We start from the raw sequence: 18,728 nt of genomic DNA on the forward strand, positions 1-18,728 counted from the left end.
AAGCAGAGAGAGTCAAGTATCATATGGTTTCACTTATTTGTGGAGCATAACAAAGAACACGGTGGACATGGGGAGATGGAGAAGAGAGGGATTTGAGGAAACTGGAAGGGGAGATGAACCATGAGAGACTATGGACTCTGAAGAACAACCTGAGGGTTTTGAAGGGGTGGGGGTGGGGTTGAGGAACCAGGTGGTGGGTAATAGGGAGGGCACGTACTCCATGGAGCACTGGGTGTGGTGCAAAAACAATGAATACTGTTACGCTGAAATAAACAAATAAAAAAATAACTGGGAAAAAAAAACAACTTATTAGTGACTGTCCATTAATTTGGGGTCAAAAGTATAGACTGCCTTCTGAGAAGTCATCATCCATGACTACAAGCAGCTCCTCACTCAAGGGCCCCCACAAATACACATATGAAACCCACAAAAGGATAAACTGAGGCAGAGAATAGTGACCTTGAGATCAGTGTACATGCTTAAGCCTAGGTTTTAAGGGACCAGTGATGGAGAAATCAGCCAAGTGCGAAGACCTAAGGCTTAGCATGTGAAGCTGGATCCTGCCATTTCCCCCAGGACTTCCTGGTATTCTGCAAAGACCAGCTCCCCCAGTGCTTCTCAGGGAAGAGGAGACCCTAAGAACATTAACTCAAGCAATCTAAAAGGGATTGTTCACCCACCCTCTTCCCTGCAGCAATATTTGAAGGTCCCAAAGGCCAGATGTCTGGTGACACCTAGAGTCCAAGGAGTCTCTGTAGCACCAGGAGGGATGGTAGAGAGGGAACCTTCCAGAGAAGTTCTGAAGAGAAGAACTGGGACAAAACCCACCAGGTTCATCCCACTCTCACGGGCAGAGAGCAGTGCAATAAAGTTCAGAATGTCCAGGGCTTTCATGTAATTAAATCCAGGAGTTGGTAATTGCATTTCTTCTTTAAGTTCTACAAGTTACTCTCCTTGTCCCCCATGGACACACATCTTTTATGAAACATATGACACCAGACTCAGGACTTCAGAAATGCCTCCATTAGAATCATGGGTTTAATTATAGCAAAAACAATTTAGGATACATTTTAGAAAGGATTTCCTTTGAGCTATGGCTTGTAAATGCTAGAACAAGAAACAAGAAACACACACACACACACACACACCCCTACACACACCTATACATTCCCTCCTCATCTCCTTCCAGGGTTCACACTCCCTCCCTCAAAGTCATGCACTTTCTGAGAGATCTGACTTCTCTGATCCTCTCCTCTCCATGTTCCTGCTTCTTGCTGAGTATCAATATTCTTGTCTCCTCAAAAACCTTCCAGAATCCCGTATCATCCTCCGTCTTTCCTCCTGTGGTCATTGTCAGTCTCTCATCATTCAAGTCATGGAGTCTGGTCCAGTTTCCCTTGAGCAACTCAGCTTACACACATTTGCTGAGGGAGAGCCCAGAGCACTGTGTCTCTCTGCCTGCCATCAGCTTCTTCTTCCCAGCTGTCAGGGAGCTCCCCTGGCCAGGGCCCCTTCCCACCTGGGTCCTCACCTTTTTCACCAGCCTCAGAGAAACCTTGACAATTTTCTAAAATTAGATCCACCCTAAAGGACAAAAATGTGCCTCTGGTAAGTGTGCCCAGAGCTGCACTGCATGCTGTAACAGAGATCCTGAAACAGGGGACTCCAGAGCTGGAGATAAGGAGTCTGCCAGCATCTGTCAAAGAGGCCATCTCCTGCCTCCTCCCCATGGCTCCAGCCAATCCATCTCCTCTGAGGCTGATGGACTGAGCTCAGGTGCAAATTCACAGAAGCCTGGACTCATAATGCCTGGTCTGCTCTATTCCCCTTCTCTCCAAGATGTCATACCCCTGCCGCTTTCTTTGAAAACTCCGTAATCCCTGGAGCTGAGCTCGCAGATGGAGACCAAGAGGAAGAGAAATTGCTCGCTCTGCTCAGTATCTTTATCTCAGCCGTTTCTCTACATCGCACATCCCCAAAAGCAGAACTAAAACCTCAGACAATGGCAAAGGGGATGAAATCTCAGGAAGACTTTCCCAGCCTTAAGGAGGTCCTGAGTGCCTCCAGAACCCAGGGGATTTGGGGGGAAAGATGAAGTTGGAGGACCACAGAATGCTTCTTGTGGTAGAAGCAAATTCCAACAGGAGGCAAGGATATGAGGGGAACCTTCTCAGCAGAAGCTTGCTAAGCGCTCGGCGGCCACAAGATGGCGGCAGAGAACGGCGCTCCCTGCAGAGCAAGCGCTGGGCCCTGGGCTCTGGTACTGAGCTCCCCTGGAGGGAGGGAGGAACCAGTTCATCAAAAGACTGAAGAAGCATGAGGAGATGGAGTAAACTGTATAGAACAATATCCCCAACTCTACCAAGGTCAAGGTCTTCCTGAGAAGGGGAACCATTAGGCTTGAACTACTGACTAAAATAAGTCCCAAGAGGAAGCAGTGTTGGGAAAGGGTGAACGGGTGTAAAAGTTCCAGGTATCAGTGTCAGATTCTTCTTACCCACTCCCAGGCCTTTTCTAATGTGACCACTGATGTGCAAGAGATAGAAACTAATACTACCAATTTGTTCCGAAGGAAGGGGGGCAGGAAAGTGATCAAAGGAAGACCCTGGTATGAACTAGTTAGCTGAGGCCGCTGGGATACTGGCGGACGGCTTGCCCCTCATAGCCTGGTTTGTCTTCAGCGTTGGAGCAGGGATCCAGGGATGACTGGGGTCAGAGGGTGGGGGCCTCTAAAGTCACTCAGAGGATATCTCCCTCCTCCCTGAAGCCCAAAACCCCTGACCCAAAGAGAACAGAGCCCAGAACTCACTGAGACTGAGGTGGGAGGTGAGAGGAAGTCTCTGTGACAGCGATTTGCCCCTCTCATCGTGTACTTCTGTCTCCATCTCCTCACATCCTGGGCCATTATTTCAGAGACCACTATCTTCATCTGTCTCCAAGTCTATAGCAAAATCAAAGCTCTTAACTCTGCTTTGCTTGCAAATCCTCAGCTGGAGAAGAGGGGGCAGTGTCCATCCGGAGGCAAGGGGAGAGCCCTGACTTACCCTCTTCCCAAAGCAGCAGGGAGGTTGGAAGTTGGACTAAAGAAGGAACCAATTTACTTGGTTGGGTAAACATTTCCTAATAATATGATCTATACCTGAAAGTATCATGACCCGACTTATTAACAATAATATCCTTAATCAACATTCATAATGCTCTTACTTCTACATCTCTACACATGGCCTCTTTTCCTGCAACTGTATACCTTGAGTGAAACGATTTAACAATTCTTAGGTTCTGTGTTGGACCCAGCGGAGAGAATGTAAAAATATACAGGGCACACTCCAAAAGCTTAGAGTTGAGTAAGGGACAAGGAAGATACAGGGTAACTACAACAGTAGACACTGTGTGGAGAGATAACTATGGCAGATTGACACAGAGGAGTAGAGATGGTTGAAGGAAATAGATTGCTTCTGATGTGAGTTATCCAGGAAGGTGTATGCAAGAAGTAAATTTAAACTTGGACTGTGATGACTGTGTAGGATTTCAGTAGTCAGAGATTGGGAGTATGGAATTCCAAGGAAAAGACATAGTTACTGGGAAGGATTTCTTGACTTAGGGCATCATTTGACGCTGACCTTCTGATCATCATGAGAGTGAAATACAAGGACCAGTGAAATTCAAGGTATTACTGCAGAAGCCAGAAGCTTTCTATAGGGAAATAAGGGCCAGGACCTGAGTCCCAGGGTCCATTTATTCCCCCCCTTCTCTTGCATCTGATCTTATTAAAGGTCTGTACTGTTCAGATGGAGCAGGGTACCCATTATGCCTCCATCTATAGGTCTCTCATCTCTTCTCTCCCTCCACTGAGTTCCTTATTAACAATGAACGGATTTCTTAATCTCATTTCTAAGAAGAGCACAAAGAATATACCACACCAATTAATTTGGATAATTTGTGTACCTGAAGGAAAGAGAGAAAGCACTCCTCCTTCTATCTCCATAGTCAATTTTCCTTGATCTTTAGACACTCTTTGTCAATAAATACCTGTATTTCCTCCTTCAGTGGACAAGAGATGTTATTGAAGGTCAGATGCAAAGTTTGTCATAACAATCCCTCATAAAACAGTCTCCCAAGTGTTGGCACTGGAAGGCGGAAAAAGGGGTTCCTGGGCTGTCTGCCTTCAAACCATGTGCAGGTTGTCCTGAGTCCTGTTTCCAGGAGTTTTGCTTCCGATGTTCTAAATAAGGAAACAGAGACTTTCAACTCCTCTTACCATCCTTACTTCTGTCAAAGCTCATTGTTTTCTATGAAGTTCATTTCACAAGTCCCCTATTTCTCACAATATCAACTCTACATTCCTCAAATAATATAATTTTTAATTCTCCACTTTCTGGGATGGCTCAAATAGAAAGTCCCATTTGGAAGCAAAGATGTAATAAAATAGCTTCTTTTAGTACCTTCCATGAAGGTATTCTAGGAGAGGGGAAGTGATTACATGGGTGGTATACATACAAGGATGGCTGTGTATTAGGCTAGAAAGAAAAGTTAAGAGGCAATTTCCTCTGGCTGCTGTGCTCTTTTTCTGTAACTTCTCCTGACTATAACAGATTTATAGGGGTCCAAAGGTGCTTGGAACAAAGCATAGAGCATAGTATTCAGTAAATAGTAGCTATTATTTTCATCATCACTCTGTAGGCATTGAAGATATAAAGAAATAAAACATAAAAGAGATGTTCTATTTCCTTGGGTGTTTTTCAATCTCATCAAGGAGATAATATATATACATGGAGACAGGAAGAACACGAAACCTAAAACTCTTCTTTGAGCCCCAACATGCAACTTATTCTCCTCAACCTAAGACTTGATTACAATTTTTAGCAGATTTCAATGCTCTAATTTTTTTTTCTTTTGTCATTCATCATCCCCATGCCTCACCACCTTATATACACCACACATTCACCGCACTCTTTTACTTAACAAGTTGACTGGAGATTTCTTGGGGCAACAACAATTTGGAGAGTTCATTTTATATATTTTGCTGGTTCTGGCCAGGAGCCCATTTGAGGCATAACACATCCAAGTGAGACAGCCATATCCCCCATCACCTTGCTAATCTCAGAATATTTTTCCTTATGTTCCACTCAGTCTGTTTTCCTTCAATATTTGCCTGTCTTCATCACTCATTCTGATTCGGGATTAGGTACATTAACCCTCAAAAGTGTAAGAAAACTCCCAAATGCCCACTTGGTAACATTGTTCCATTGTCTTTCAGCAGGTCTCTGGAATTACAGGTCTCATATAGTTTGTTATTAACGCATTAAGAATCATCAAAAGATCTCTTCAAAAGCATTAATTTGGGGCCCTATAAGGGTATAACCACTCATGCAGTCATCTGGTGTCTTCACGTAGTTTTCAAAAGATGAAAGTATCCTAATTTCCAGGACAGATACTTAAGAACTCCTATTTCAATCCCGCCAACCTCCAGAGCCTCCTTGATTAGTGTCATCACATTATCACTCATTTGATTAACGGACAGAACAATCCTGAGTCAGGACATGACTAAGATGACCTCACCCGTCCCTTTATGGCCATCATACGAAGAAGAGGTAAGAGAATGGACAGCAGTCCCTACATTTGCAATTCCTGTGCCAGGGGAGTTTTGAAGACCAAGTAGATTCCTGGGAGGGCACAACAGGCATTGTCCCCTAAAGGGGGCAGAGTGCCAAAACCTGCCATAGTGGCCAGTGTGGGAGGCCTGGAGACAAGAGGGAAGACAATGCCCATACTTTCCCTCTTCCCCAAATTCAACTCCCCCACCCGAGGCTCATCATCTTGTACTCCCAGTTCCAAAGTTTGCAGACCTTCCATAGTGTCCCTCTGAGACCAGACACCTATCACTGATCACCTCAGGTTAATGCTTCTCAAACCTGAAAGAACGTACAAATTACTTGGAAGCCTGCTAAAACGCAGATTCTGATTCAGTAGGTCTGGGTTGGGGTCTAAGACTTTGCATTTCTACAAGCTCCCAGGTGACACCCGTGCTGCTAGAGCAAGGGTCTAGATGATACAGCAGGTGCTACACCTGTCTCGCAGGACGAGTCTATCTGTCCACATCCTTCTGCTGTCTGTCCTCCAGATGGCAATGAGAATCATCTCTTTCCTTCCTGATTCAGGAATCTCACTCCATGATATAATACACAATATCAACCTGGTTCATATTGCCCTCAAATGTGGAAAAAAAATATCCCTTACAAGAGTCTCATTCTTTCATGACTCTTAAAGGTCCATGTGCCTAGAATGACTGTCCCATTTCTCTTCCAGCTCAGCTTTCTCTTTTTATTTCCCAAATATCTCCATAAGCATCTTACTCCAGGACGTGTCCCTTGACTAATACCTCTTTCTCAGTTTCTACCCATACCTTTTCTTCCAAAGGAATGATGCCTTAACTCCTATCTAGTTATTAATTCCTCCTATGTCAGTCCATTTCCCTCCACATTTGGGGTAGACATTCTTTTTTACCAAGATATCTTAGATGCTCTCACAAGGTTTTTGCATCAGGCCTACAAAGAAACATCTAAAGGAGTATGTAAATATATGAGTGGTCCTGCCTCCACCAGGCTTCCCTGGAGTCACCTACTCCCTGTGGGGAAAATAAGAAATGCCCTGAGTAAAAGAGTGGCTTCCTAGCCCTCCATCCCAAGGCAGGCCCCATACATAAATGCAACAGTAAAGCACTGGCCCTTCTGTTCCAGCCTCTGACTGCATCAAAACAGATGCCTGTTGTGCCCGCACTGGAGCCAGTCTCATCTTCTGGAATTCCCTGGAGTCAGAGTGAGCAGGTTGGGCCTTTCATCAATTTCACTACTTCTGGCCCTTCCCATATTCCATGGAAAGAGATAGAGCAGAACCAACGGAGGTCATGTCGGGTATTTTCCTGCTCTAGGGCTGCATATTTCCTGTTGCTCTTTGAATGAACAACACTGTTCTTAAGGTTGGGTCGAGAGGAAGGAAAGAACCTACTCCTTGCTTGGAGTAAGACTCCATTCTGATGGAAGAGACAGGATAGTCACCAGAATTCAGGCATAGCCGCACAAAGGCAAAACTCATTATAGCTTGGTACAGGTCTAGAGGCACTTCTAGATTCAGTTCTGAATGGAGAGAAATGCCGTTTGTCAAGGAAGTCTCCCAGAGGATAGTTTTAAAGGAATAACATAGCACTCGCCTGAAAAGGAGAATTTTCTGCATCAAAGAAATGTGCAAGGCTCAATTCACTTTAACATGAATTTATTAAATGCTCATTATGAGCCCAGCTCCCAGCTGGATGCTCTCAGCAGTAAACAAGCTACACTCCTGGGGCACCTGGGTGGCTCAGTGGGTTAAGCCTCTGCCTTTGGCTCAGGTAATAATCTCAGGCTACTTATCAGTACTCTCTGCTCAGTGGGAGCCTGCTTCCCACGTTCTCTCTGCCTGCCTCTCTGCCTACTTGTGATCTCTCTCTGTCAAATAAATACATAAAATCTTTAAAAAAAAGACACACTCATTACCTATGATTTACAATATAAAGAAAATAAAGATACACAGACAGCTTTGGTAATTCATATTTAAAATTTCAGCTTTATTGAGGTATAATTGACATAGAAAATTATAAGTTACTTAATGAGTACACTGTGGTGATTTGGTGTACATATACATTGTGAAATGATTCACTGACTTCCCCACTGGGAGAGGATTAATGGATGGTATTCTAATCTAAATATCTCATTAAATGAAAGTCAATGTTCATAGCACACCTCTGTATCCCTCACTTAATCTTTACATCATCAGGACCTTCAGGTGGAGCTTTCATTTTCAATTGTGTTCCCTGGACCAGGGGTATCAGCCTTACCTGTGATCGTGTTAGAACTACAAGTATTGGGGCCACCCTGACCCACTGAATTCCAAAGGCTGGGGTGGGGCCCAGTGATCGTTTTCACAAGCCCTACAGATGAGGTGGCACCTGCTGAAGTTTGAGCACCACTCAGCAGCTTACTATTCCTGGCCTCTCTCTTCTCATCCCCCTTCACTGTGACTTCAATTAATGAGTTAAAGAGGCAGCCATGAGCATGCCCAGCTCAGACACTTTCACTTTTTTTAAGTTTCTTTTTTTATCCAGAATCAAGTTACCCACAGGACACTTAATATATCTAAAAAGGTGTTAATACCCAAAGTATATACAGAACTTATTCAACTCAACACCAAAAAAACCCAAGCAATCCAGTAAATGGATTTTGGGCTTGAATAAACACAAAAATAAACCAGATGACATGAAAAATGGGCAACATCATTATTCATCAGGGAATGTTTCTTAAAACTATGCTGAGATATCACTTTATATGCTAAATAGAATGGCTAAAATAAAAGGGCAAGAAATAGCAAGTGTTGATGAGGATATAGAGAAAAAGAACCCTCATGTACCATCAGTGGGAATGCAAATTGATGCTGCCATTATGGAAATCATTACGGAATTTCCTCAGAAAATTAAAAATAAAACTACCATGTTACCCAGTATTTACCTACTAGATATAAACCAAAAGAAAACAAAACACTTTTTCTGGTTTCTTTGAATAATAACTTTTAAAACCTAGTATGTAGTACAGACACAATTGGAAAGTAGACAGAAAAGAGGAGAAACAACAAAGACACACTCTTCATTTCATAATAAAAGAGTTGTATTAGTGTTCTCCCACCAACTACCCAAGCGAAGCCAAGCTTTCCATGTGCCCAAAAGTACTCTATTATCACAGGGGACTGGACTACGTTCAAGTGTGATGATGTCAACTCAAATACAGACTGCCACTGCTAAGTTCACTGCTGAGTCTACAGTTTTGGTCCTAACTGAAGTAGGGTTAAGGGACCAAGCTGTGCTGGATCCCGTAGCCAAAGTAGATAGCAAACCCAGTCAGCATCCAGGCACCAAATCGGGCCCAGGTGCCAGCTGACATCTGCATCATAAGATAAACATTCACAAAGATGCTCAGAAGTGGGAGGAAAGGCACAGCAGGGACCTTAAAGTGAAGGGGAGTGGAAATCTGTGGCTGTCTCCAGATGACACCAGTGATCCCAGTGATGACCACCAGGAGCAGCACAACCACTGTGATAGGCCCTGTGGCTCCAGAAAGCAGACCTGGCCAGTGGGCCAGCACCAGGCAGAGAAGTGTCAGCAGCAGAACAAGCAGTGAAGAGCAAACAATGACAACCCAGCCAGAGAGTGAAGTAGGGGTGGTGCTGCCTGGAAAAAATAGTCCTTGTAGTGTTAGCTTCTCTGCTGCAGGTCTATTCTCTTCCTGCTCCTGTGCTTTTTTTACCCCATTCCTCCTCTCAGGCTGGTACCTGAGGATGAGAACACAAAGAGCCATTAGGGAGTAAGCTAGCAGGGCCCCAACTGACATAAGATCCAGAAGATCAGTGAGTCCAAGGAAGAATGCCATGATCCCTATGATAACGCCCAAGATTACAGTGGACACATTGGGCATGTATGTGCTGGTTTGGATTCTGGCAAGGACAGGGAACAGGAGGCCATCCTGTGCCATCATGTATATCAGATTACGTATGGGGAACATAAAGCCAAAGATGCTGAGAGAAAGACTACAGAGGAATACAAAAGCTACAAGATAGTAGGCAGTTACCCAGCCAACATGGAAAAATGTCTCTGGCAAGGTGCTCCGAGGTCGAAGCTGGTAGTAAGGAACCACAAGTGTTAGTGCTGCAGCAACACCAAAATACAACAAAAAGCAGATGAGCAGTGAAACCACTATGCCCATTGGGATGGAACGCTCAGGATTCTGGGCTTCTTCCACTCTTGTAATAATAATGCTAAAACCAATAAATGCATAGAAACAGGTAACTACTCCACGGAAAATCCCCTTGAACCCAAAAGGCACAAATCCTCCAGAGCCCAGAGGGCCCAAGTGAGAGGTGTCATTGAGTCCAGCCTTTACATAGTCCTCTTCTGTGAGCTTCCAGTTGTGCAGGTCTCCCTTAATGAAGCCTGAGATGATGACAAAACTGAGAGTCAAAAGTTTCACCAATGTGACCACTTTGGAAACCAGGAAAATCCACCTATTCCTCAGAATCAGCAATTCCATTAGCAACAACATAAGGCCCACAACAATGAAGCCTAAAATTTCTCCCAGGTGCTGGGGAACACTTGGTGAGATGCTCTCATGCAGGGTCTGAGAGATCTGATTCCCAAGCAGATTGTCAAAAGCTAAGGTCCAAGCCCGAGCTACAGTGGCTGTATGAGCAACAAAAAAGACAATAAGGTTCCAGCCAGTGATGAAAGCCCAGATTTCACCCATCGTGACGTAGGTGTAGAGATATGAAGAGCCAGCATAGGGAACCTGGACACCAAACTCTGCATAGCACAGCCCAGCCAACACAGAAGACAGGCTGGCTCCCAACAAGCAGACCACAGTGGATGGTCCTGCTACATCTCTAGCCACCTCCCCAGCCAGGACAAACACACCTACTCCCACTGTGCAGCCCACACCCAGGGCCACTAAATCCAGAGTGGTCCGTCTTCTGGCAGGGCCCATCTCGTTCACATCTTCCTCCAGCACTCGTCTGCGTACCAGCTTTGGACCAATTCTGCGAAGTGCCTGACATGGCATTCTAGCTGGATTGAAGAGGACTCTAGGATCAGAGACCTGTAGAAAGCCCAGGAGTGGAGAGTCTGAGATCAGGTTCGATGAGGCTGAGTGAAGCTGAGTTGAGTTGGGGCTGCTGAGTTCTGTTGCTCAGGCTTCATTCAGAGCTGCTGCTTCATATTTTTTTTCTGTTATGTGCTATCCCTCCATGTGCCTAAGTAAACAATAAACATTTACTGGAAAATGGTGTTCAACCACCTAAGGTTCAGAAGTCCCATGTCACTTGTTGCAGCACAAATGTCATAGAAACTTTTACAAATATCATAGAAACATAGAGGACATCATAGAAAACTCAATACTGCTTTCCCTCCAGGAAAAAGGACAATGGTTCCCAACATTCTGCTTTTTAGCACACCACAGGACATATTCCAACTTGCGTTTATCTAACTCATGTAGGGCGATGTACTAATTAAGCCATAAGACAACCGGTCATGAATTATTGTAGAGTAATTCTCACATACGATGGGCGAGCATTGTTTCAGTGTGAGTCATGACAGGTTAATTCATGGACTGGTCAGCCTCATTACAAGTATAGACCCATCTTGAAAATATCATCTGATGGGGCGCCTGGGTGGCTCAGTGGGTGAAGCTACTGCCTTCGGCTCGGGTCATGATCTCAGGGTCCTGGGATCGAGTCCCACATCGGGCTCTCTGCTCGGTGGGGAGCCTGCTTCCTCCTCTCTCTCTGCCTGCCTCTCTGCCTGCTTGTGATCTCTCTCTGTCAAATAATAAATAAAATCTTTAAAAAAGAAAAGAAAATATCATCTGAGATTAAAATATAAATTTGGTACCCCAGTCATAAACCTGTAGCTCCAACATCAGCTAGCCAAGGTCAACTGACACTTTGGTCCCTTTCTCCTCATTCTGCATCATCCATTTAGCTGTGCTGATGGCCAAGAATGTATAGTCAACCCCTTCCCTTTACCACCTAGGCCGACAGGGGTGCAGTGAACAGAGAGGAAGAAGGGGAAAGGGGCAGGGCCTTCATAACCACCTGCAAGAAGGAGAGGACCAGGCTGCCTGAGAAGGAAACACTGGAGAAATGGGGGCAGTAGTCAATCTAGGGTCTGTGACTGAGAAGGGAGAGGAGCGAGGAATTTAGTTTTTTGAATTCTTACATTCAAATCCCGTTGCACAAAGCAACTAGGAAAGATTCACTACAGTTTTTATGTCCACAGTTATGAATGTGTGATGGGTAGAGAGAAAAGAAATAAGTCCCCTAACTCAGTGGCTCATAACCTAAATATCTCCTTCTCTCTCCTGCCTCTCTGTGTTCCAGGAGAGAAGGTGAGGTCACTTCTGCAGGCAGTCTCCTCACCGGCCACACAGTGCTCCACACAACACTGTGTGATCTGTGATGTCAGCTGCCAGGGACTTGGAGATTATGCCCTGCTCTGCAGCTTGTATTAAAACACACATTTTTAACTTCCTATTAATTTTTCACAAGGAATTATTTTTAACTCACGTGAAACATTGCCGGAATGTGTCAATATATATTCTTAATGAATGAACCCTGCGTGTGGTTCTTCATTCCCCCTCATCCCCTGATGCTATTGAAATGACTGCTTCCCAGGAGGAGATCAAGTCTTTGGATGAACAATTCACAGCCATGCCCAGAAAAGAACCTCAGAGTACAGAGAAAACAAAGGGAGGCAGTCCCCACTATGCTCCCTACTCAGGTGATGGTTTTCAGAGAATTTTAGATGTTTGCAGAAGTGTGTTTTTTTAAAGATTTTATTTATTTATTTGAAAAGAGAGACAGATCACAAGTAGGCAGAAAGGCAGGCAGAGAGAGAAGGGGAAGCAGGCTTCCTGCCTAGCAGAGAGACTGATGCAGGGCTCAATCCCAGGACCCCGAGATCATGACCTGAGCCAAAGGCAGAAGCTTAACCCACTGAGCCACCCAGGTGCCCCTGCAGAAGTTTTTAAAGACAGAAAGATCAGGGGCACCTGGGTGGCTCAGTGGATTAAGCCGCTGCCTTCGGCTTAGGTCATGATCTCAGGGTCCTGGGATCGAGCCCCGCATTGGGCTCTCTGCTCAGCAGAGAGCCTGCTTCCCCCTCAATTTCTGCCTGACTCTCTGCCTACTTGTGATCTCTCTCTCTGTCAAATAAATAAATAAAATCTTTTAAAAAAAAAGACAGAAAGATCACATCAAACTTGGAAAGTCTTATACAGAACACACTGAGAGCTGATGGAGGGAAGCAGATGGGTATGGGCTGGAAGGGTAATGGGTATTAAAGACGACACTCGTGGTGAGAACTGGGTGTTATATATAAGTAATGAATCACTAAATTCTACTCCTGAAATCAATAATCAATATTACCACATATGCTAAGTAGAATTTAAATTTTAAAAATTAAATTAAAAAAAAGAAGAAAATAATTGTAAAATCTTCTCTATACATTGTTGAAAGGAAACTGACTTATGGGCCAGACCTTCTGACTGCAAATCCATCTAGACGCCTTATTTGCCACCCATTAGTTCCAGTGTTATGATTTACCAACTCTCTTAAGATAGAGAAGGAGAGTCAAAAAAAAAAAATAGAGAAGGAGAGTGAATTCTTAGCTCATGGAAGCTTACACTATAAATGTGATTGAGTCATCCTCCACCGACCCCCAGGCTCCAAACCCTTCAGTGGTTCCCCACTCTCCTTCCTTCATCATCTGACATAGGCTTGCTCCTCTACCATCATCCCCTGGTGTTAAATACATGGGGGTCCTAAGCTTCGGGAATTAAACCAAACATCAAAATTGCAATAATAATAGTAATAGTAGTAGTGGTAACAATAATAATAATAACGATCTGTTCGCCTGTGGACGGCTCATCTTATTCCTGGAAGAGGCAATGCTGGTTACTATAAGGGTAAGAGCAATGACCAGTAGGTCAGAAATTCTGCATGTAAGTCCTGGCCCTTTCTCTTAACTACATTAACTCAGGGAATCCTCTCACTCTAAGCCTCCTCATCCAAAAGGGACCTCACTTGACCTTCACTAGATGAGCATGAGAATTCAGTGAGGAGATACAAATCCTCACACACTGTTGGTGGGAGTGTCATGGGGGCACCATCCTGAAGCACAATCCCAGTGGAATTAAGAACTCACACTCCCTCTCAACCCACAATCTCTCTCCCTCCAAGGGGCACACCCCCAGGAAACTCTCTCCTGAGTCTGTAAGGGGCCCATGTGACCATGTTCATCACAGGACTCTTTGTGGTGGCAGGAAGTGGGAGCTGTGCCAGCCTCTGTTCCTAGAGGAATATAATGTGCCACGTAAGTAAGTAAAATGTGCCGCGTGTGCACAATGAAATGTACACAGCAGTCAGAGTTGATAAAGTACCTTTACAGAGAACAACTTGGGTAGATCTCAGAGACCAAGTTAGGTAGCGAAAGAAAAAGCAGCGTGATGCGTCTAGCACAATGTCATCTATGTACATTTTAAAAACGGCCCCAAAATTCTGTGTATTTGTCAAGGATACACGTATACCTGTTTAAAACGTCATGTTATTCTTGTGTTCAAAACCTTCCATTGGTCTCTCTTTTAATTTAGAATAGAAACCAAAGTCTGTATTTTCAGTGATCTACAAAGTCCTACAGGATTTGTCACTGACCTAGTGACCGCTCAGCCTTCTGTTTCTCTCTTCCCACTCATTTCTCTATAGTCACTGGCCTCCGAACCATTCGGCCTCCTAATATATCAGACAAGACCCTACCTCAGGGCCTTTGTATTTGCTTTTCCCTATAACTTTTCCCTATTTGCTTTTCCCTATAACTGTACCACTTCTGTCCCAAATATCCACACGGCAGCTCCCTTCCCTGCATTTGGTGAAATAATATGTCTGTAGCACAGCCTTCCTGAATCACCCCACATACAACTGCAATCTGCTCCTAACCATAGACAACAGACCTCATCTCTCTAGCCTTCATTTTTCCATAGCACTTGTCACTATTTAACGTACAATATGTTTTACTTATTTATTTGCTCATGATTTATCTCATGCCATAAGCATGTACAATCCATGAAAATAGGATTTTTTTTTTTTTACTATTTTGCTCCTGTCTGTATTCCCGCATCTACACCTATGCCTGACAGAGATGGCACTGTGTTTGTTGAAAGGAAGACAATATCTACCTACACATAGAGAACATGGAACAGAAGAAAGTTTGTTAAATACACTAAAATAAGTGTCTCCAGTGAGGAGGGCAAATGAGAATAGAGATAAGGATGAAGGGGATAATGAAATGCATTGAAAAGGGACCTGACAGGATGCTATGGTACGAACATGCCATGACTGAGGGAGGGACTGACTCCACTCTTTGCACTACAGGCTCAACACAGGAATTGTGGGAGATAATATTGGTAGAGGACCTGGTACAGAGCCTGATAAATGGCAGACATTCAGTAGATTTAACATGAAGGGGAACCAGTATCCTATAGTTGTCAGGATATGGACAATACAAAGAAGGAATACCTGCTAGAAAGAGAATTCAGAACAAGGGAAGTTGGGCCACCACTCCGACTAGTTCCCTCTTAACCCATTTCCCTTTTTCCAATTCCTCTTTCTCCTCCAGGTCCTTCAACTATCTTTGGAGGCTCCTGTAGTTGGCATCTAGTTGTTTGTACCATGTTTCTCTCTCTGGAGAACTGTCCCCAGCTATCTCCTCTCAAAAAAGACACAATGGTGATTGTTCATATCGATTGAATCACGGACCCTTCTGAGGTTGGTCACCTCAAAAAAATGTTGCACACTCTTCTGAAGTCCATCCATGGAACCTGGGCCGGAATCCCAGGGCAGGGCCATCTGAAGGTCAGGGTCAGAGAAGGGTAATGCTTGATAATTTCTGTTTCCCTCAACTGGATTGTGCAGGATGGTCCTTGTATTCTTCCCACTTTCACTAAAGATGAGAGAAAGTGGGCATGTAGACAAAATAACAAGTTACTGCAGAAGCAGCCTAAAGAACAGAACATCTGGGAATTAATCACATTTTATGACACAAACAAATGCAGGCAGAACAAACAAATGAACATACAAACTTTCAGAAGAGAAAGAAAACCCATGATTGGGAATCTTGAGAGAGTCTACTACAAATCCAGCTTATAATAACACAGAGAATCATGGTCCCCAAACATCGTGTTCAGAAATACCCTATCTCCATGGAATAATCTGCAAGTATTTCAATGGTTTCTATTCAGGGTAGACTGTCTGTCCCAGCTGTCAGAGCCCTGCTGTATTTCTCCCCTTACCCTCAGGCCTATCACTTCCTTCCTAACTCAGCTCCTCACATCCTAAGGTACCCTTCCTGGGATGAGACTGTGTGTTGGGTAAGTCACCTGTCCTGCCAGGGATACCCTCTTCACTCCATCTGTACAGTCTTGACCTTCTAGCTCCTCGCAGCCCTATTCTACAACCTTCCCTCCACATCTAGGAAGACTTTTCTTAAGCCATCCTTAATGATGCCCATCTCCAACATTTCTCACCTTCCTGTCAGCATTTATAGGCCCTCCTGATGGTCAGCTGAGACCTATTTTCAGCTGGTGGTGTCCTGGTGTGTCACTTAAATTCCTTTATAGTCCAAAAGCATCCAGAGGGCAGGGCCAGGATCTATGTACTTCCTCCTCCTTCTGAATTCCACAGTCCCACTTTCAACCCTCACCCCCCAATATAAGAATCTGCTCTTAATTATACCAAGCAACCATAAGTGGCATTTAGGACAGAGAGAATGAATATAGGGAGATGTATTGATTGACTACTATATCTTAAGATTCCTAGAGATTTTTTAATTTTTCTTTTAATTCTAGAAAGAATTAAAGGGCCAAACAGAGGTATAAATAGGAGACTAGAACATGCCTCATCATCTATTTCAAGAACATATCCTGAGGACATTTCCTAATGAGGGCCCTGGGTTTGTGAATGTTAGTTCAATGAGGAAGCAGTCTCTACCAAAGGAGGTGCTTGGCACAGGGAAGGTGCTTACAGAAATGCAGAGGAGGGCAGGGAACATGAAGCAGCTTATATGAATTCCATAATGCCCTCAGCTGCCCCTCCCTTCTCTCTCCTCCCTAAAAAGCCTCAAAGATAATTTGGATATCAGTTGCTTTGCTAGAAGTTTGATAAAGACTTGAGTGAACAGTTAATGAGGGTGTTCAATAATTATTTTCAAGTTCTCAAAGATTCAGAAAAGTAGACTGTAAATGTAACATCTCTAGAGATTATACCAGCCCTCTGTATCCAAGCACAGCTCCTTTCTGATACCAAAGTGTATAAATACTCTCATCCTTCTTAAAGTTTCCAGACAATAAAAATGCACCCTTATTTCACTCACTCCATCTTTACACCATTAAGGCCTTCCTCTGGAGCTTTGTTTTTCAGTGTGTGGTCCCTGGACCAGCAGTATCAGCACCACATAGGAACTTGTTAGAAGTGTAAGTTCTGGGCCCCATCCTGACCTGCTGAATCCTAGATGCTGGGGTGGGGCCCAGCAACCCGTGTTTTCACAAGCCCTCCAAGTGAGGTGGCACCTGCTGGAGTTTGAGCACCACTGAGCAGGGTACTATTCCTGGCCTCTCTCCACCACCACCCCTCTCACTGTGACTTGATTGTGAGTTGAGGAGATAGCAGTGAGCATGCTCTGCTCAGCGCTTCCCAGGTTTTGTTGGTTTTCTTTTTTCATCCAGCACCAACCTGCCCACCACACACACACATTCCAACCTACTGATACACAAGAAAATCTAATAAGAGCATACTCTCTCCTATGATGGAAGGCAGAGGTTGCTCAGCGCGACAGGTGATGACGAATATGTCTGTCTAACTAATGCAAGACTGACTATCAAGCCAATTAGGCTGCAGATCTACAGCTGATGATTTAATCGTCTGTCTCTATGTCGTGATTATCAATAGGTTCCAAACACAAGAGGAGGAAATGGGGTGTTATTTATTGGACCCCTACAGCTCCAACCATGGGTTGTAGTGAAAAGTGGACAGGATGCAGGTTCAGATGGTGTGCAGTATGGAGACCTAGTTGAGAGAATAACAGGGCAGAACAACCAGAGGCAATCCTAGATTTTTTCAAGGAAATGGAATTTGAGAAATGATCAGCTGTGACCTTTCTATTAAAGACAAATAAGCAGAGCATGGAAGTAACTGAATGGTTTGCTCAAGGTCACATTGCTAGTTACTGGTGGAATCAGGATGAGAACCCAGGACATGTGGCTCTCAGCTGTGTACTTTCTGAGCAGGTGGACCAAAGCAGACAACAGTAGAGAAACTTTAAAGTCCAAGAATGTAGACATGGCCAAGTAGAAGAAGCAGCCCCAGGGTTTTTCGTCATGGGTGGTGGGTTCAAAGCAAAGTGCTTTATGCTCAGAGGAAAGCTCTGGCTCCAGTCCACGTGTGCATGCTCTGTTGTCCCCTCACACCGCCGAGGTTCAAGCTACACAGCCTACTCAGTGTGTTCTGAACATGGTTTCATTTTCCTGTGCTTTTCCTGGTGTTGTTCTCTCTGCCTTCAAATCTTTCCCTCCTGCCCATGTGTGGAAAATTCTATCTGGGCTTGGAGAGTGCTAGTTTAAATGCCACTCTTCTACAAAGTCTTCTCTGATTTCATCAGTCAACTTTTGCCACTGTGCAGCCACAAAAGATATCCTCAAATCCAAATTCCCAAGACACATTATTTGCTTATTACTTATGACAGTACTTTACTTAAGCCAACGTTGTTTAAAAAAAATACTAGAGAAAATTCCAAAAGCTACAACATAGTAGCCCCAACCAATACAGAGAAATGCCTCAGGCAAGGTGCTCCCAGGTCGAGGCTGGTAGTAAGAAACTGTAAGTATAAGTGCTGCAGAGACACCAAAACACACCAAAAAGCAGGTGAACAGTGAAATCACATGCCCATGGGGATGTAACATTCAGGAATCATGATTTCTTCTACTTTGGTAATAATAAGGGTGAAACCAGCAAAAGGATAGATATAGGTAGCTGATCCATGGAGAATCCCCTGGAAGCCAAAAGGCACAAATCCTCCAGAGCCCAGAGGGCCCAAGTGAGAGGTGTCATTG

The 18,728-nt window shown here is 44.2% G+C and overlaps 1 protein-coding gene across 1 annotated transcript in view; it reads right to left on the reverse strand.

The window, feature by feature from the left end:
• Positions 1-7,594: 7,594 nt before the first annotated feature.
• LOC123947519 (cationic amino acid transporter 3-like) overlaps positions 7,595-18,728 on the reverse strand; it is a 48,416-nt gene continuing 37,282 nt past the window's right edge. The window contains exon 3 of the mRNA XM_046013800.1: positions 7,595-10,670. Within this exon, the coding sequence (XP_045869756.1) occupies positions 8,871-10,634 (1,764 nt within the window). The 5' untranslated portion in view covers positions 10,635-10,670 and the 3' untranslated portion in view covers positions 7,595-8,870. The remainder of the gene's footprint in view (positions 10,671-18,728) is intronic.

Source organism: Meles meles, chromosome 7 (assembly GCF_922984935.1).
Source record: "Meles meles chromosome 7, mMelMel3.1 paternal haplotype, whole genome shotgun sequence".
Classification (NCBI taxonomy): Eukaryota; Metazoa; Chordata; class Mammalia; order Carnivora; family Mustelidae; genus Meles; species Meles meles.